We start from the raw sequence: 18,555 nt of genomic DNA, 5'->3' as shown, positions 1-18,555 counted from the left end.
CTTCATGCTGATATAATTTCTTTTGTTTTAATTCGTTTATACTTCATTTTGTTTTATCTTATTAAATCCTCTTAAATTTTGACACTTCTCCATCAGACCCCTTCTCAATCGGACATGTCAGATCTGTCTGGAAATTAGAAATTAAATAAAGAACCTCAAGAAGAGGCAAACAATACTGAATTTCATTGGATACAGCTTGCAGACACTGTAATTAGTGATTATGTCTTTTGAGCGAGCGAATTCAACTGAATATCAAGAACGTTCTATGTGGAGTTTGTTTCAAAGAAAACATGGAAAACGAGGAGAAATGTCTCCAAAAAATAACGCTTCTTCAGTTAAATGTATTGTTGATAGTACCAATCCGCCAAATCCAGCAGTTCGCCCTCTTTTAGTTCGTCCACAAGCTCGAGATGAATTTGGAGTTATATGTAAAGAAAAGATAAAACGTAATATAGAAGGAACAAATATAAATACATCGAGATGCAATACACTTAGAAGTAATACGGGTAGTACATTAATGCTTAATGAAACTAAAGATGATGAATATATTAAATGGAAGAATTTCATTTTTGCATATGCACAAGTATGTATCTAATTTGCAGAAAGAAGTTGGAATTTTATGGCAATTTTAGGATGCATATGACTTATCAAATCCCCCATGCCCACCGACAAGACTTAGAATGCGCTACTTTGTTCCTCCACGTCCATTTAATGAAGCAGAGCGAATTGCTGTATATTATGAAAATGTTTTTTAAAAATATAACAAGTTTCAGGCTCTCCGGCGTTATGATATTCTTCCAAAATATGATACCAGTACTCGAAGATCCCACTATTCATCGGTATCCAGTTTATCGAATTGTAAAAATGAGGATATAGAACGACTTCAACGACTTGTTGTTGCTGCACTTGACTTTTTTTCAACATCTATTGCTTTTATATCACTTATAGATGAGAATAGATGTTATTTAAAATGTGAAATTGGATTAAATATGACCGATATTGATAGAGATATTACATTTTGCACTCATACTATACTTAGTAGTGAGCCTGTAGTAATTCTTGATGCATCTAAAGATTGGAGATTTAAAGGTAAGATTTTTTTCGTTTATTTTTTAGATTTTCTTTTCTTTTTAGGAAATCCACTTGTAATTGATCCACCTTATCTTCGTTTTTATGCAGGTGCTTCCATTATTACCCCGGTATTTATATTGTATATATTTTACATCTTATACTTACTTAAAAAAAGGACGGATATCCTATAGGAACTATTTCTGTTATAGATTCCAATGCTAGATTATTTTTTAGTCCTCAAGATATCCGTCGTCTTTCTCAATTTGCACGTATGGCTATGGATGAAATTGAACATTTATCACACGTTGTTAAACATAAAAGTTCTCTTGAAGCTAGTATTCAAGGATTTTCATTGAAATCTTCCCCCGGCTTTTCTGATATTGATTCTGCGTTTACAATAAATGAATATCAAATAGCATTAAATGCTAAAGATAACTTAAATAATTCTCTTCAAAAACCTATTTCTGAACCCATTTTTCAAGATATAGATACAGCATCGAAACTTAAATTAGATCAAAATATTGGAAAAGATTATTCTTATCTTCAAACAAAAAAAACATGCGATTTTAAGAATTTTTCTACTTTTCCTGTAAAGGATTTAGACTCAAAAGTCGACAATAAGCAAAATAAAGGCAGTCCTAGATTTAGTTTTCATAATTCTCCATTATCACAAATAAAATATGATCAAGAACAAAAGTCAGGATTACAATATTCTCTTATGTCTAACGATAAAACTAATTTTTCTCAAAATTCTCCAAACACAATAGAAAATGAAACATATGAAAATAATTATATTGAATCTAGGCAAGTTTTATTAAATATAAATAAAAAAGAAAATTCACAAGTCTTAAAAAATTCAGAATTAACACCTCCTTCTACTCCAGTCAATTCAAAAATTAATTCGGTTAATCATATAAACAAAAATAATTTATCAAAAGAAAGTTCTACAGTTAATTTACGAACATGTTCTTTTACTTCTCAACCATCTGTTTTTGCTACTCATGTTATAGCTTGTACTTTAGGACTTGATCTGGTCTATATTGTTCAAATTTCACCCAACAATTGTGTATCTTTGGATTCTCAGAAAAGCAAAAACAATTATAATTCTGCTTCTTTAGATATTGTAGCTAGTTGTGGTTTACCATACCCTCCTCCTGTTTTAGACCCTGTATTGCATTTACGTGCCTTAAGATCAGAAGGTGGCCTTATTTATCGAAATCCATTTCATTTAAATGAAGACTGTACTGATTACAAAATTGGCATTTTGATACCTCTATGGAGAGATGATGTAAATGAATCTAATACAGATAATTCTTTAAAGGATTTGTATGCTAAAAGTTGCTCTGGTGTTGTTTTAGCTGGTTTTTCTAAAAATGTAATCTTTTTTTATTAATAAAAAAATTAATTATTTTATAGGAACGCAAAGATAAAGGTTTTTCTTCTGATGAAATTCAATATCTTCGAAGATTTGGCGGTGTTTTAGAGAAAGTGCTTAAATCATCAAATACCAAACAGTAAAAACTGTTTTTTTATGCTAATGTATAAACGACTCTAAAATGATAAATTTTTTAATAATATTTTAGTTTATTAATGCATGGTTTTTTGTTATACTCTTATAAATAAATAAAATATATACAGTTCTTTTATAAATAAATTATTTAAGCATAATAAAACTAATCCCTCGGCGCGCTTTATTTGTAGCCAGAGCGAGCTTCTCATTATCATTGTCATCCCATTTATTTTCACATTCATCCCATTTTTTAGTCTTAAATTCTATGTTAAATGCATTTTTTTTAGAACTAAATTTTAACATTTCCCTCGGATCTCCTGTACCACTATATACCAATAATATTGTACATTTTGGCAAATTTGTATATAACTTATATATTCTTTCATTAAGATTTTTAAATGCATCATCTACCGATTCCATATTATTTGTTGTAGCATTTTTCGACCATCCTAGAGTATATTCTAATTCTCTAAATCTTGCCCATATAAAATCATGAGAATTAATATTTTTCAAAATCCCTTCAAGAACTTCATCATCAGAAGAACATGAAACAAAGGTTTTCAAAGAATTCCCATACCATTGTCCTGGACCCCCATAATCTACGATAGCAAACTTTTTTGTTTCATCAGATCTTTCTAATTTTGAAAAAATAGATTCATTATCTATATTAAACATTCCAAATTCGGGGCCATTTTTTAATTTTAATTTAAGTAAATCTATACATGTCAAAGCATCTTCGATAGAGTCATGTCCTAATACATTTTTTTGTATTTCTCTTTTCAACCATTTATGAGCTAGCCATTTTAGACCAGGCTTATAAGGAGGACCTCTAGTATGTTGAAAAATAAAAGATGTATCAATAATATAAGGATGAGCAAATTTCAAAGACCGGAAATCCCATTCAAGTGAATGACCAACAATAATAGTATTTTTATCAATTATTTTTAATAACATTTCTTGAACATCTGTTATTTTTGTTGTTATATTAGATAATTTTTCTTCTGTTATTCCAGAATATCTAAACACATTAAAATACTAATTTCAAAGCCATTAATTAATTCTTACTGAGTTAAGTAATCAATAATTGGAGAACCTGGCTTAACAAGTTCATCATATACTGTTTGACAATCCCAATCAACAAGTGTTACTCTAGTTAATTCTGGTCCATTTTTTGTTTTACACATTTCACAATCCAAAGCTAATATTTTTTTTTTAGAACCTTGAATGTCGCTAGAATCCCTTGGAATATATGTTTCTTTCCAGTCACTAGGCAAAGGTTTCGAATCAGGAAAAATACTATGTAAAGGATAATCTCTTTCAACAAGTTCAGAATGAGACATTAAATAATCTTCCGGTGATTTATTTTGAATTTTGTTTTTTAATTTCTCACTTTGAGCAATTTTCTCTGCATTTGATAAAGGGCATTGAAGAAATGAAGAAACAGGAGAATGTATCCTATATCTTTCCCCAGGTGTACGAGTAGGAATAACATGAGAAAAAATCAATTTAAAAGCGTTCAATTTATCTGGGCAACATTCTTCTAATAGAACAGGAGAATTTGTAAGAATTGGACCTATATCAAGATTAAAAAGTGTAGGATCCAGCCCGGGTATAAGTAAAACGATAATTTTTTTAATAGAAGATTTATTCTAAATAAATTGTAAATATTTTACAACAAAGTATAAATACTACCGTTGCAGTGATCCATGATGGTGCTGACATATTTCCAAAAATCCATAAAACAACATCTCTTAAATCCTTAATAAATAAGTTATTAGTTTTTATAAGTAGAATAATATGTACCCCAATTCCAATATACTTTTCCGGAGACCGATTTGTTATTTTTATAGTAGGATATTTTTTCTAAATATATTTTACAAAATAATTACTATTTAATTTATATAAATACTTTTTCTGATCCTTTTTTTGTTCGCTTTCCATTTATCACATTTTTAAAATCTGCCTCTGTGCTATTACTATCATTTTTTAAGACATCAAAAGGATTGGAATTTTCTATCTCCTCAAAAATACTTTGATTTTTATCAAGATTTTTTGATTTATGATTTTTTCGTTTTCTTTTCTCTGATAACTTCTGACACTTTTTTTAAATGAGAAACTTTTCTACTGAATTCATTAAAAAGTACCTCTATGATACATTTTTCATCCATATTATTTTCTATTTTATTTATTCTTGATTATCCAAAAAATGTTAACTTACTATTTATAAACTCTCCAAAATTATATAAATTTAATTAATAGAATACTCATTTAATTATTATTAAAAAGTTTATACATAAGTATAAATTCTGCTTTAAACTAAAATACTTAATCCTAGTTTTTATTTTTCATCAATTTTAAAAGTTGTTTTTTAGATTCGACCGACGTCAAAAGATACACAAAATTTTAAATATAAATGTAACGGACTAAAAAGTCTAAATATTAAATACTTTTATATAATATTATATGAGCTATTGAGATGGTATAATAATTCTCATATTTAGTTGAAAATTTTCGAATTTAACTTATATAAAACTCAAAAGAAGAAAGAGATTCTAAAAAATATTTTTAAATATTGAAGGAATGATATTCAAGTTTTTAATTGATAGTGCATGTTTTTAATACTTTTTGTATTTTATGGAAGGTTTTAAATCTTTCGTCGAATCCTTTTTCTGTTTTAAAGAGGAATAATGATGGAAGAACATGATCTTGAACAAACGGTTAGAGAAAGCCAGCGTATTAATGTACTTATAGAGCTTTCTCTTGATGGAAGACTTAAGTGGCTAAGTCCTTCGTGGAAGGAGATTGTTGGGTATGCATTTTCTTATTAAAGTATTTTGAATGGTTTTAAGATAGTTAGAATTGATTCGGAACAGGCTCTTGGGCGGCCTATATCTGATTTTTTAGTTGGAGATGATAATATATTTGCACATGCTATTAATGTGTTATTGGAGGATGATTCACATATTTTTAGAATTTACTTTAATATTATTACTAACCTATCACCTGTTAATGAAACTGAAAGAAGTATTTCTTTTGCTTCTAATAATAAAGAAACTGCATCTTCTAAAGACAAGAATGATCTTTCTTTTCGTGAAAATTTAACAGGAGTCCTTGAAATGGAAGGTCATGGTATACTTATTCGTGACAGATTTACATCGAATGCTATACATGTAAGCTCTTTTGTTAAATAAAATTATATTTTTTATATTTATTTTAGACAATGTGGATAGCACGTCCTGTTATAGATATCGAATCTATAGTTGTAAATTTTGATGAAGGACTTATTAAAACTCTTGGGTTTGGCTCTCATGTTTTATCTCACTTTTTAGAAGCATTAGCGAATGGGGATTCCCAGAATACGACATTGCTTCCTGTTCTTTGTAGAATATGCGAACGTCAGATACAACCTTGGTTTTTTGAAAAGCATACAGAATTGTGTACTGTGCTTCATCGGACAGAGTCTATTGTTCAGGAATGTCAGGATATTCTTCAAGATCATCGAAAAATTCTTGAAAATATTCTTAATTTTATTAAAGAAAATAGAAATGATTCAAGAATGATTGAATATAGAAACTATCCTATAAAGTCTATACCAATAATTAACATTTTACCAAAAACTTTAGAGTCCTTTGATTCACATGATGTTTATATTTCACAAATACGTTTTCTGGAGATGCTTATAGATTACTGTGAAATCGCATTGAAAATAAACTTACCTGCAATAAAAAATGAATTTGCAAATATTCCAGTAGACGAAATTCGTATTCAATCTCCAGAATCTCAGAAACGCATATCATTAATATACAACTGGTGTCCTCCTAATGTTGAAGATATAGGTCTATATCATCTCTGTAGAGATACTAAAACATATATATCTGCTAAGGTTGATGCTGTATTACGTGTACAAAATATTATTCAGTATTCTGAAAGAATTCGTCAAGAACTTGACACCCAAGTCCAAAATATTATTGATGAAACTATACAAAAACTAGAAGAAGAAGTAATTTTACCTTCAGAAGAATCCGAATGTGAATCTGAAATATCTTTTCGACAGAAGTATTCCAATACAACTGGTGATTTTTTAGAGTCTTTGAAACCTTCTGCAATAGAGAGAGAAAGTGAAGCCTTACTATTAACTGTTCCTAAAGAATCGCCAATTTTAAGGAGTCCTGTTTTACAAAAAAGTTCTGAATTAAATACTATCGATAACAAAAATTGTCTTAAACTTTCAGCAATAAAAAATTCACCACCTTTACTTAATTGTGATGAAGTATCTTTACCGCTTGATCTTAAAAAAAAAAGTGGAATTTATGGATCGCCGAGACGTAAACCTTCTCCTGTTCGATATATTTCATCTCATAGACAAATTTCTCCACATAGAAATATATCACCATCAAGAAGAGTATCTTCTCTCAGCTCATCACCACTAAAATTTCACAGGCATCATTCATCTATATGTGATTTAACTCCTATTACATCTCCATTATTATCATGTTCAGATTTTTCTCCTTTATTAGGTGATCAAGCTACAAATTTTTACCAACGTTATTGTTCTTATACATCTGATATAACTAATCGAATACCACCTCTATCACCAAAAATCACATCAATAACACCTACAGTTCGGACCATTCCTTCTATTAAAGATTTTGAAATTATTAAACCAATTAGTAAAGGCGCATTTGGTAGTGTTTATTTATCTAAAAAAAAGGCTACTGGCGACTATTATGCTATCAAAGTTCTTAAAAAAGCTGATATGATAGCTAAAAACCAAGTAATAAATGTACGCGCAGAACGTGCGATTCTTATGGCTCAAGGGGAGTCGCCATTTATTGTTAAACTTTTTTTTACGTTTCAAAGCAAGGATTATCTCTATTTAGTTATGGAATATTTGAATGGGGGTGATTGTGCAGCTCTTATAAAAGCATTAGGAACTCTTTCGGAAAATTGGGCTAAGAAATATATCGCGGAAGTTGTTCTTGGATTAGAGTTTTTACATAATAAGGGTATTGTTCATAGGTAATTAGCAAATAAAGTAATCGTTTATAAGTCTAATTTTTTTTAGAGATCTTAAGCCTGATAATCTTCTTATCGACCAACGAGGTCATTTAAAATTAACTGATTTTGGTTTATCAAGAATAGGTTTAATAAGACGGCAACATCATGTTAATGATATTTCTAATGAATCTATTCTTGAACCTTTTGCTCTTCATTTATCTAATTCTTCTCGTTCTACATCTTGCGATTATGGAAATCAATCGTTTTTTTCTGCAAGTGCAGTGTCATTAGAATCTTCATTTCAAACTACAAATATACAAAGTTCTACAAATTTAAAAAAAAGTGGGTCACATATTTCTGAAGACCATAGTGATTTTGGTTTAAAAATTGAAGGAGACATATGTAATATATCTAATTCATTCAGCAAATTCAATTTGGATGAACATAAAAAACATTTTCTTGAAGAGGATACTGCAAGTTTTGTTAGTAGCACTTCGAGTAGTTTTGGAACTTCCAATTTTCACTCAAATATTATTGTTCCTGTAACAGGTCTTGGGAATCAGCCTTTTTTGAGTCTTTTTAATCCGAATGATACAACAAGGAAATTTGTTGGAACTCCGGATTATCTTTCTCCTGAAACTATTAATGGTAAAGATGAGGATGATACTGGTGATTGGGTAATGATTTAAAATAGTTATTAATTTCTGTTTAACATAGAATTAGTGGTCTTTAGGATGTATTCTTTTTGAATTCCTTTACGGTTATCCTCCATTTCATGGAAATACTCCTGAAGAAGTATTTGAGAATATCCTTTCTAGAAGAATAGATTGGCCAGAAACAGATGATATTGTAGTTTCGGATGATGCAAAAGATCTAATGAATAAACTTATGTGCTTGGATCGGTCACAAAGATTAGGATCTAAAGGTCCAGATGAAGTTAAATCTCATCCTTTTTTTTCTACTATAAACTGGAATACTTTACTTGACGAAGATACTTCTTTTATTCCTGTGCCATTGGATCCGGAGAATACTGAATATTTCGATGCTCGTGGTGCAGTACTTGAAAAATTCGATGATGAAGTAGAAATTTCTAATGTTCAGATTGATAAAAATATTTCCAATTCCTTAGAAACAGCTTTTCAACATAATTCTAATATAAAGAATGACTCAGTATCTCATAACATGACTTCATATTCTGAGAATCTTATCTCAAATACTCAAAAACCAAATGAAGCATCTAGAACTGATGATTTTGGCACATTTTTGTTTAAAAATTTAGAAGTTCTTGAAAAAGCTAATAAGGATGTTATTCAGAGGTTGCGTTCAGAACATTCATTGCAGGCTCCACCTATTGCTTTATATGTCGATACAGATTATCAGAAACATCGCCACAGATCAATTTCTACTATTATTCCTAAAGAATCTTCATCAACATCACCAACATCATCTGCTTCTATATTTTCTACATCTCCTAATTCTTTAATGACAAAAGTGTCTCTTTTTTCATCATTTCCTGCTTCACCACTTAATTCATTTTCATCTCTTACTAAAACTAGGAAACGTTTTTCTGCAAATATACCAATTCTAATGTTAAAAGATGATCATCCAAAAGTGTTTAGGCATACTAGGAATTCATCTTCATCAAATATCGATGATTCGTTATTTAGTAAAGTAATTTTAAAAAATACTACTACACGCCGTCGAAGTACAATGCCTCCAAGAATGAGGCCATTTATTATGAAAGGTCAAACAGATAATGCTTTTTTTTCAGATCCGTGTAGCACCACTAAGAGCTGTCAAGCAAATGAATTTTGGTCTTCATCATCTGATAATGAAGAAATGAGAAATAGTACACTTTTAAGAATACAAAGAAGGCGGCCGCATTTTAAACGGCTTTCTGTGTCTTTTTTGAATAATAATTTTACTAGGCCATTGGATGTATTAAGTAACGCTTCGAAAAATATTTGTTAATTTAATACTAATATTTTTAAGTATGCGAAAATAATCCAGTATCTAAAAAACTTCTAGAAACAATCCTAGAAAAACTTGGTTGTCGCATTGTTAGTGTATCTGATGGGACAGAAGCTATTAGTTATGCTAATGGCGATGTAAAATGTATGTATTTATATTTTTGTTTATTTTATCTAATCTCTCTAGTCGATGTTATTTTTACTGGCATAATTATGCCGAGATGTATTTTTTTCCCTCTTATAAAATAAATACTAATTTATATAGTATCTGGTATTGATTTGGCTAAAATGATTGTCGAAAGTGAAAGTATTAATAGCACTACTCCAATTATAGCAATGCCTTCATTGATGGATAATATTCCAAGACCTAATTATTTTGTTTCACAATTAGAAAAACCTCTTAGCTTAACATCAGTAAAAAATGAATTGGAAAAAATTTGCAATTGGAAATATCATGAAGGCCCTTTAACTACTTTCGACTCTGGTTCCCTCAAACATTCATAGATTTCTCTTAAATAATATACATGGTTTTATCTTTTTATTCCTTTTTTCTTTTTTACATCTAATTAATTTATCTTCTTTATATTCATCTATTTCATCTATCCTTTTACTTTTTTATTTCTATTCATAACTAAAATTTCCTTTCGATATTCTAATCTTTAATAAATGACCACTTTTAAGCTTCCTCCATTACGTAAACCTTCTGATCCATGGGGACCTTTAGATACAATAGAAATTGATGAAGATATTCTTTATGCACCTTTCAGTAAAAGTGATAAACTGGGTAAAACTGCAGATTGGACATTAGATCCTTCAAGAGATACTCGTGAACAACGACAACGACAATATGGACGATATAGAGGTAGAACGTTGATTTTTTGTATTTTTTCTAGATTTTTTACTAAATATCTTTGTTTTAGAACAATATCAGACATATGGAGCTGGAGCAGCATCTATTTTTGCATATCAGCACTCAGAAGATGAAAGTACATTTTCTATTGTAGATAACCGAACAGGAACAAAAACACGTCTTGGAAGTCGTTCAGGGTCTTTATTACGTGGCCGTGGAAGAGGAAGTTTACTACGGAGCCTTGGAAGAGGGAGTCATTTTGGTAGGACAATTACAAGAGGATATTCGGACTCAGGAAGAAATGTTCGTAATGGATTTCAAACATCTAGAGCAGTGAAGCGGTTTGGGTGGAAGGAATATGATAAACCTCAGCGCCTTCGAGATGCTAGTGTGACAGTTAGACATGATTGGCAATTATTAGAAGAAATTGAATTTAATCGATTATCAAAGCTTAGCTATGAAATGGATGATGGTGTAGACTTGGAAACATATGGGTTTTTACGGTATTATGATAAGTCATATGATAAAATTTCAACAAAGGCGGAACGTTCTCTTCAGGTTATTGATGGAGTGCATTATAATCCAACTACTACAGATGATCCGGTGATTCAAAAATTGGCCATGAATAATGAAGCACGTGTATTTATTATTGATTCTATTCTTAGCCTTATTATGTGTTCTCTTCGTTCTGTTTACTCATGGGATATTATTGTGATTCGTGAGAGTGATAAACTATTTTTTGATAAAAGAGAGGGAGGGCCATTTGATTATGTAACAGTGAATGAAAATGCGGCGGAGCCTCCATTGGAGGCAATTGAGGGTCAAAAAGAGACAATAAATACACCCGGACAATTATCTTTAGAAGCAACTTATATTAATCAGAATTTTTCACAACAAGCTTTAAAAGGACCTGATTCTGAAAAATATTTGTTTTCTAATCCTAACCCGTTTTATAACCCTGAAGAAGAGACTGAAGTTCTTGCGCCTCGTGGATATAAATATAGAAAGTTTGATTTAGGCATGTTTGGAGATGAATCTATTACTCTCATTTGTCGTACGGAGGTTGATGCAATTGTAAAGAATCACTCTGGAGAGGATTCTTTTTGTTCAATTAAAGCACTTAATGAATTTGATCCGCGAGCTCAGGGTGCAGGGGGTGCATTGGATTGGAGATCGAAACTTGATACTCAACGAGGAGCTGTTGTTGCAACTGAGATGAAAAATAATAGTTGTAAGCTTGCTAGATGGGCAATACAATGTATTCTTGCAGGTTCTCAATTAATGAAGCTTGGGTCTGATTTTTATAAAAAATTTCATATATTAATATCTTTAGATATGTAAGTCGGGCCAATCCACGAGATGTACAACGTCATGTCATTCTAGGTGTTGCGGGATATAAACCTAAAGAATTTATTTTACAAATGAATTTAAGTCTTTCAAATGCATGGGGAATTGTGCGTACAATTATTGATTTATGTTTGAGCATGCCTGAGGGAAAATATGTTCTTGTTAAGGTAAATTAATTTATTTTTTTGTTTTTTTACTCATTCTTAAAAGGACCCAAATAAAAGCATTATACGTTTATATAGTAATTTTTACAATATATACATATATATATTAACTAACATATTTAATAGAAGTTCCATCTTCAACTTTTGAAGAAACTAATGATCCTAATTTAGATGATCCTCTTGTCTTTGCTGATATAAATGACGAATAAAATTTTTAAATACTTTGTGTTTATAATAAACTATGTACTTTAGTTTTTATAAAAGTATTATACATTTTCTATTTCATTTTTTGTCATCGTTTTATGTCGGTATTTAATTTTTTAAAACATTTTTATCATTTTTAATAAATTTATTTTTGAAAAATCTTAAAAATATACATAAGTAATGTCTTCTTTAGATTATCATCGTTCTTCTTATGATCACTTGGATGATCGTAAAAGACGTTTAACAGATAGAGATGAATATGGTGATTTAATTGTCTATTTTTATTTAAAACTAATATCTAATGGATGATAAAAACGCACGGTTTAAATATGTTCATAGAGATTCTGGAAGACGTTATAGCAATGGTCGTGTTCGTAGTAAAGATTCTGATGAATATGTACACCGATATGATTCTTCACGGGATCATGGTAAGTTTTGTTTTAGTGAAAGAAATATTAAGTGTATTATTAGTATCTTATAAGAGGTTTTAAGGATATTAAGTATATATAATATGTATTTATTAACGATTAGAGCGGATCCATATACGTTAAATCACTTAGTTTCATTTTCTGCTTTTAACGAATGGTATAAATCAACGAACACGTCCACAGATATTGTAGAACATGAGATGTTTCAAAAATATGAAATATATAAGCAAGATCTTTATGCAAGGCTTGCTAAACCTTTTGTTTATGAACATATGAATTCACCATGGTTTAAAGAAAAATATTTACCTGAATTTCGACAGTCTATATATGAAAAAATTATTGAGATTAAGAAATCTGCCAGGGATGCCTTTATAAAGATGTTGAATAGCGGGAAATTTGCTGAATTTACCATAGACAGTAGTGAATCAGAATTAGATCATGAACCAATACCGATAGAAAATATGATTCATGTTTTTGAAGAAAGTTTTGATGATAATCTGAAAACATATAATAATGTCCTTTTAATTAAAAATGTTGCCCCGAATGTTAGTTACGCGGATCTTACTACGGTAAATGTTATCTTTTTTTAGATTTCCGAGATTAATTTAAAAAGTTATTATCTGGATGTCCCATTGTAAAGAATGTTGTACTATCAAATCCTAATCCCTTTCGTGGTTTTGTGAGAGAAGCATATGTTGAATTAAATGATACAAATGGTGTCGAAAATTTAATCCAGACTATTCAGAGTCAAAAGCCTAACGAAAAAGCTGGTCCAATTACTGTTATATTTTATAGTTCACCATCTTGTCCAAGAAGAATATTGTTACCTCCTCTTATGAATACACCAGAAAATCTTTCTGAAGATTTAGAATTTGCTATTCAAACAGTTAAAAAAATGGATAAAAAAATAGATGAAAATTTAGATTTTACTGAAGAAATTAAAGATTATATGGTTTCTTTCTTTTCTAATTCATCAGGAGATTTTAATGATGACCTTTATATGGTAATTGTAATCTAGTAGTAAGTTTCTAATATATTTTATAGACGAAAAAAACTTTGGATTTTTTAGTAGAATATTTACGTCATGTTCATTTTTTTCATTTTTACACTGTTAACGAATATGACTCTATTTATGAGCTTGAAAAACAGTTCCCAGGACAATTTGTTAGATTATCTAATCAACAGAGTGATTCTCAACTTTCTTTTAAACAAGGTAATAAACTTTTGTATTGTACTGTTAATAATTCTTTAGAATTATGGAGAGCAAAATTTGTTGAAAAAATGAAGATTTTTTTGGAACCAGACAAAGCAGATCTTGTAAAACTTGGAGCTAAGCCATTTGATGAAGCAGTAGAGTCTAAAATTGAATCACATATTAAACAAGAAGATGAAAAGAGATTTCGTTGTTCTGTTAATGATTGTAAAAAACTTTTTAAAGGACCCGAATTTGTTAAAAAACATATTGAAAAGCGACACTCAGAATGGTTGAATGAAGCAAAAAAAGAGGTTAGTTTAGGTTTCATTATGCATATAATCTAATGTTATTAGTTCACCCTTTTAAATAATTATGTTTTAGATACATCTCGTGTATTTCCAGTCGAAGCATATTCATATTCTTATTCAAATTTTCAAAAATATTCTTATAAGAATAATTCACATATTATAACTAAAAATAGTTTAGAATTTTCCACAAAACCCTTATCACAATCACTCACTCTAGGATCTTCATATTCTCAGTCTTCCTCATCTGAAAAAATAAATATGAACTATGATCAAGATATAAATAATAAAAGATCTTTATCAGGAAAAAGTCAATACAATAAATCTAAAACTTTTAACGAATATAAAGGAAGAGGAGAAAATACAATGTCAAAAAACTATAGAGATCTCGATAATGTTGTAGATGAAACACCTGATTTAAATTACTAAATACTAAATTTTCCTGTTATATAATAAAATATTTATTCATATTTCGACCATCATGTATATTAATATATTTTATCTATAAAAAATATATTGAAGAATAAAGTTAATTAATACTATGGAGCAATAGAAATATTTATGCTTTTATTAACTATTTTCTGTAAATACTTTATAAAATTTAATATAATTGTTATAGTAAAAATGTTTTTAATATTTGAATTATACTCAAAGGATATTTTATTCATCACCAAAGGACCATTTTGCAGTGATATCTCGTTCTAATCTAGTAATAGTATCAGTTTTTTTAATATTTGTGCTTTGCTTTTCAATTTCTTCTGAAGATTGATAATCAAATATAGAATATTGCAGAGTATATTTCCTATTCTGTACTATATTAGATGTTTTTTGAACAGGACTATCATCGGAAAATGAAAAATGAGTTTGATCTGTTCTCTGAAATCTATTATTTGATAAAATAGGCATTTTCTGACTTGGTTCTATATCTTCCAATGTTTGATTAGAAATACTTTGCATAGGTTTATGAACAGGCGTTTGCTCATTTTCATCCCAATTATTTATCATACAACGTAAAGCTGCGCCTTTTTTTGCTTTAGCTAAAATAGCTCTTCTTTCTTCTTCAAGTTCTTTTTCGGTTGGTGTACTAAACTCGAAATGTGTGTATTTTGGATCTTTTTTTGTAATAAAATTATCTTTTTGTTGAAAGCTAGACTCCTCTGACATAATATCTTCAATTTTCGACATGACAGTATGATTTTTCTGGCCCTCTTTACAAAGCTTGACAGGAGTAGGCGTACCTTTTGTAACAAAAAGGTCTTCATAAGGACGCAGAGAAGGTTTAGCTGATGAACGAGGTCGAACAGGAACTTGATGGAATTCTCTAGGAGGCTCTTCATAAGATTCGAAAATTAATAATCTTTTTGAGGGATTTTGCTGAAGCTATAAATATAATTTTTTTGATAAAAAAATAAAATACCTGATTTTCTTTAGAACTCGGTAAATTACTATTGTTTTCTATAAAAGATAAGTTTAAACAACATATTAAAATATCATTGGTACCCTTGTTTCTTATATAATAACATTGTTCCTTCCCTGTTTTAATGGGCCAAGTTTGTCTATGACTACTAATTATTTCGAGTTCCTTAAGAACTACTGATTGATCCCAAAAAACACGAATATTTGAGATCTTCTTATCTTCATCCATCTCCATGATATATATCTGAGACATATTAGATTTAGTTTATTATCATAGATTAATAAATACAAATGGAAGATGAATTTTTCGATCAATAAAGAAATTGTCATCAAGGCCAGGAACAAGCCATGCTGGGCCATTAACAAATTGTATTTCTGAAAATACTTCAGAAACAAGGCCTTTTTCTGTAATATGTAAGTTAATTGTTTCTTCTTTTGATTTAATTTGATTTTGATATTCTGTAAGTTGCAATAAAATATTTCTATTCCCAGAAAAACTTATACACGTTGTTACATATGTTAAAACGCAATTATCTGAAAATATTGATTCTGTAGGACATTCAAAGAATGCTTCATATGTTTTTAAAATAGATTCTTTTTTCAATTGTTCCATAGGGTTTTGTTGATATTTACGTTTCGTAAATACCAATATTTTAAATTTAAATTATTTTTAAATTGTTTTAGAAATTTATTAAATGATATAAATATTTGATCTAAAGTTATTAATAAAAAGTAAGACTTTTCAAGATTAGAAAAAAGATAATATTTCATAAAAATGTTTCAAATAGTAAATTTTAATTTTTTTAATCTTAGAGTAAAAAAATAAATTTGAGTATCACTAATTTACAACTATAATAAGAATTATTAGGTCAATGGCTAGGGATCTAACGTTTTAATTATCTTAAATCTGTATATTATGAATCCGATTTTGCATTATAAAAATTATAATATATATGAAAAAAACAATATGCCATATATTATTTTTATTATTTAGTATTAAATGTATTAAGACATTTGAAATTTATGTAATTGTTAAAACAGAAAATATATTTATACTAATTTAAGTAAAATATCTATTAAAATATTTGATACTGATATATTAAAATAAACATAAATAAGTATTTTATAGTTTTTTTTAAAAAATAATGAATGGGAAATTATCTTTGAAAAATATAGTATATACTTTAAGCTCTATCCCTTTTAGAGTCAAGTCTTTTAATTAAAAACTTCAAAAGTTTAGAATAAATGATATATAGTAGTAATATATCAATAGCCGAGCTACAACTGTATGAATATTTTATTTATTATTAATAAAATTATTATTTTATGTGATTATCGCTCATTTTTCTGACTTTGAATTTGAGCTTCTAAAAAAAAATTAGTTAAAAAGTATAAATAATACTTATTTATATACCCCTACGAGTTGCGTCCTCAAGAAGAGAAGTGTCAACATTTTCAGAAGGTATGTGAACATATCTAACAACACTTCCTCTAATAAACATATTTTTTACAGCACTCTAATTGTTTATTAATTATTAGAAATAAGTTTTAAAGAAAATTTACTAAATGTGGATATTTTAGCTCTTCTAAAACTTGACAATCATCAATGCGTAGATTTAAGAATTGATCGCAAGATTTTAGAATACCTCTAATAGATAAATCATTTTTTAACTCTACGACTACTTGTGTATCAATCTATAAATAAAATTAAGTTCTAATTTTATATATTTTTAAAAGAGTTTATACAAGTGTTTTAAAAAATGAATAAAAAAGCATTCTCAAAGGTTAATATTTTTTGTTTTTTGTAGAGAAAGGTTTGCGTTTAACGATTTACAAAAAAAAAGAACTTAATTATAAATAATTTTTAAATTCAAAAATAATATTTTTAATGGTAATAATTTTTATTTAGGATATTTAAAAATGTTTCTAAAAGTTATTTTTATTTAATGATTTTAAGGTAATTTGAAAAAATTCTAAAATGCAATATTAATAAAATATAATATTTTTATGTATTTTGCTCTTTCTATTGAGTAATTTGCAATAGCTTTCGTAAAAAAAATCAAAGATCATATACATGATTTATTTTTTTATTAAATATACTGCGTCCGTATTTATTAGTCTTATAAAAAATATGAAACTGCCTGCATTAACTAAGAAACAATAGAATTTAGAATTTTTAATATATTTTTTATGCCAGTAGTGTAAAATATATTTTATAAATGTCAATTTTAATCAATTTTAAGTAATTATGCTTAAAAATGCGTAATTTTAAAATATAATGATTAATTATAGTCCATTTAAAAAGCAATAAAACATTGATTATTTAAGATATTGAAAATTCCAGTATTGTTTACGAAAATGTTTTTTCCACAAGTATTTCTTTTAATTGGCCAAGCTCATTTGCATTTTCTATATCATGAATATTCTAAAAGGTAAATTAACATTCTAAAATAGCAAAAATTTCATTACACCGATAATTTTCCCCTGTTTTACAACTGCAGGAAGAGATTTTCCTTCATTGCATCGATACCAAAGCTCTTTTGCTTTTGGGTTTGTTGCTAGATCAACTATTTCAAAAGGAAGCTGTGTTGTCTCCAAAAGAAATTGAAGACGCAAAGTACTGCTTTGAATCTATTTAATGTTATATAATATGAAATAATTGTAAAAAATACAAATAATGATGCTGATGAAAATGATGTATATAGTTGTAATTTTGTTTCTTCTAGACTATCCATTATTTTTTCAATTTTTTTCAATTTTTTTTAATTTCCCTTTAAATTAAAAAGTATATTTTTAAATAATTCTTTTTTTCTTTATATTGCTTTTAATTATCCTGTTTTTTCTTAATAAATATATATACTAATTACTTTTATGAAATACTATTTATATCTTTTTTTAAGGGTCAGTTTTCAGCGACGTGGGGAAACGGCTAACCCGTTGGGCTCATAACCCAAAGATAGTACGATCGACACGTACCGTCGCTAAGTTCGAGTTTTGAGTTACACTTTTAGTTCTTATTTAAGAATATTATTTGTTATAATTTGTTATAAAAAAACATTAACTAAATCAATAATGAAAAAGAAAAAATCAATGTTTA

The 18,555-nt window shown here is 28.3% G+C and overlaps 8 protein-coding genes across 8 annotated transcripts; 4 read left to right on the top strand and 4 right to left on the bottom strand.

Moving 5' to 3' along the window:
- Positions 1-220: 220 nt before the first annotated feature.
- Positions 221-2,589, top strand: T551_01447 (uncharacterized protein; the record flags this gene model as incomplete). The annotated part of the gene is made up of 6 exons (XM_018373710.1): positions 221-583; positions 633-731; positions 774-1,089; positions 1,135-1,199; positions 1,247-2,446; positions 2,488-2,589. The coding sequence occupies 6 exons, from the start codon at positions 221-223 to the stop codon at positions 2,587-2,589; spliced, it is 2,145 nt and encodes a 714-aa protein (XP_018229885.1).
- A 136-nt stretch (positions 2,590-2,725) lies between these two features.
- Positions 2,726-4,749, bottom strand: T551_01446 (uncharacterized protein; the record flags this gene model as incomplete). The annotated part of the gene is made up of 6 exons (XM_018373709.1): positions 2,726-3,599; positions 3,647-4,230; positions 4,274-4,339; positions 4,385-4,444; positions 4,491-4,679; positions 4,726-4,749. The coding sequence occupies 6 exons, from the start codon at positions 4,747-4,749 to the stop codon at positions 2,726-2,728; spliced, it is 1,797 nt and encodes a 598-aa protein (XP_018229884.1).
- A 519-nt stretch (positions 4,750-5,268) lies between these two features.
- T551_01445 (uncharacterized protein) lies at positions 5,269-10,053 on the top strand (the record flags this gene model as incomplete). Its single annotated transcript, XM_018373708.1, has 8 exons — positions 5,269-5,390; positions 5,439-5,751; positions 5,799-7,600; positions 7,647-8,256; positions 8,303-9,524; positions 9,572-9,694; positions 9,737-9,772; positions 9,815-10,053. 8 exons carry the CDS (start codon positions 5,269-5,271, stop codon positions 10,051-10,053), a joined length of 4,467 nt encoding a protein of 1,488 aa, XP_018229883.1.
- Positions 10,054-10,215: 162 nt separating this feature from the next.
- On the top strand, positions 10,216-12,119 carry T551_01444 (uncharacterized protein; the record flags this gene model as incomplete). The annotated part of the gene is made up of 5 exons (XM_018373707.1): positions 10,216-10,411; positions 10,470-11,691; positions 11,733-11,913; positions 11,957-11,987; positions 12,037-12,119. 5 exons carry the CDS (start codon positions 10,216-10,218, stop codon positions 12,117-12,119), a joined length of 1,713 nt encoding a protein of 570 aa, XP_018229882.1.
- A 175-nt stretch (positions 12,120-12,294) lies between these two features.
- T551_01443 (uncharacterized protein) lies at positions 12,295-14,471 on the top strand (the record flags this gene model as incomplete). Its single annotated transcript, XM_018373706.1, has 8 exons — positions 12,295-12,376; positions 12,456-12,542; positions 12,586-12,598; positions 12,646-13,111; positions 13,156-13,545; positions 13,587-13,755; positions 13,795-14,048; positions 14,091-14,471. The coding sequence occupies 8 exons, from the start codon at positions 12,295-12,297 to the stop codon at positions 14,469-14,471; spliced, it is 1,842 nt and encodes a 613-aa protein (XP_018229881.1).
- Positions 14,472-14,702: 231 nt separating this feature from the next.
- T551_01442 (uncharacterized protein) lies at positions 14,703-16,071 on the bottom strand (the record flags this gene model as incomplete). The annotated part of the gene is made up of 3 exons (XM_018373705.1): positions 14,703-15,416; positions 15,460-15,702; positions 15,748-16,071. The coding sequence occupies 3 exons, from the start codon at positions 16,069-16,071 to the stop codon at positions 14,703-14,705; spliced, it is 1,281 nt and encodes a 426-aa protein (XP_018229880.1).
- Positions 16,072-16,790: 719 nt separating this feature from the next.
- T551_01441 (Sm-like protein LSM2) lies at positions 16,791-17,153 on the bottom strand (the record flags this gene model as incomplete). The annotated part of the gene is made up of 3 exons (XM_018373704.1): positions 16,791-16,825; positions 16,873-16,975; positions 17,022-17,153. Coding segments are annotated over 3 exons (270 nt in total), but the record flags the coding sequence as incomplete, so codon positions are not given.
- Positions 17,154-17,808: 655 nt separating this feature from the next.
- Positions 17,809-18,193, bottom strand: T551_01440 (uncharacterized protein; the record flags this gene model as incomplete). The annotated part of the gene is made up of 3 exons (XM_018373703.1): positions 17,809-17,883; positions 17,928-18,089; positions 18,131-18,193. The coding sequence occupies 3 exons, from the start codon at positions 18,191-18,193 to the stop codon at positions 17,809-17,811; spliced, it is 300 nt and encodes a 99-aa protein (XP_018229878.1).
- Between the last annotated feature and the right edge of the window lie 362 nt (positions 18,194-18,555).

The sequence above is a fragment of the Pneumocystis jirovecii genome, assembly GCF_001477535.1.
Source record: "Pneumocystis jirovecii RU7 chromosome Unknown supercont1.6, whole genome shotgun sequence".
In the NCBI taxonomy this organism is placed as follows: Eukaryota; Fungi; Ascomycota; class Pneumocystomycetes; order Pneumocystales; family Pneumocystaceae; genus Pneumocystis; species Pneumocystis jirovecii.
Note: the sequence above shows the minus strand (reverse complement) of the source record. Positions and strands in the feature narration are given on the sequence as shown.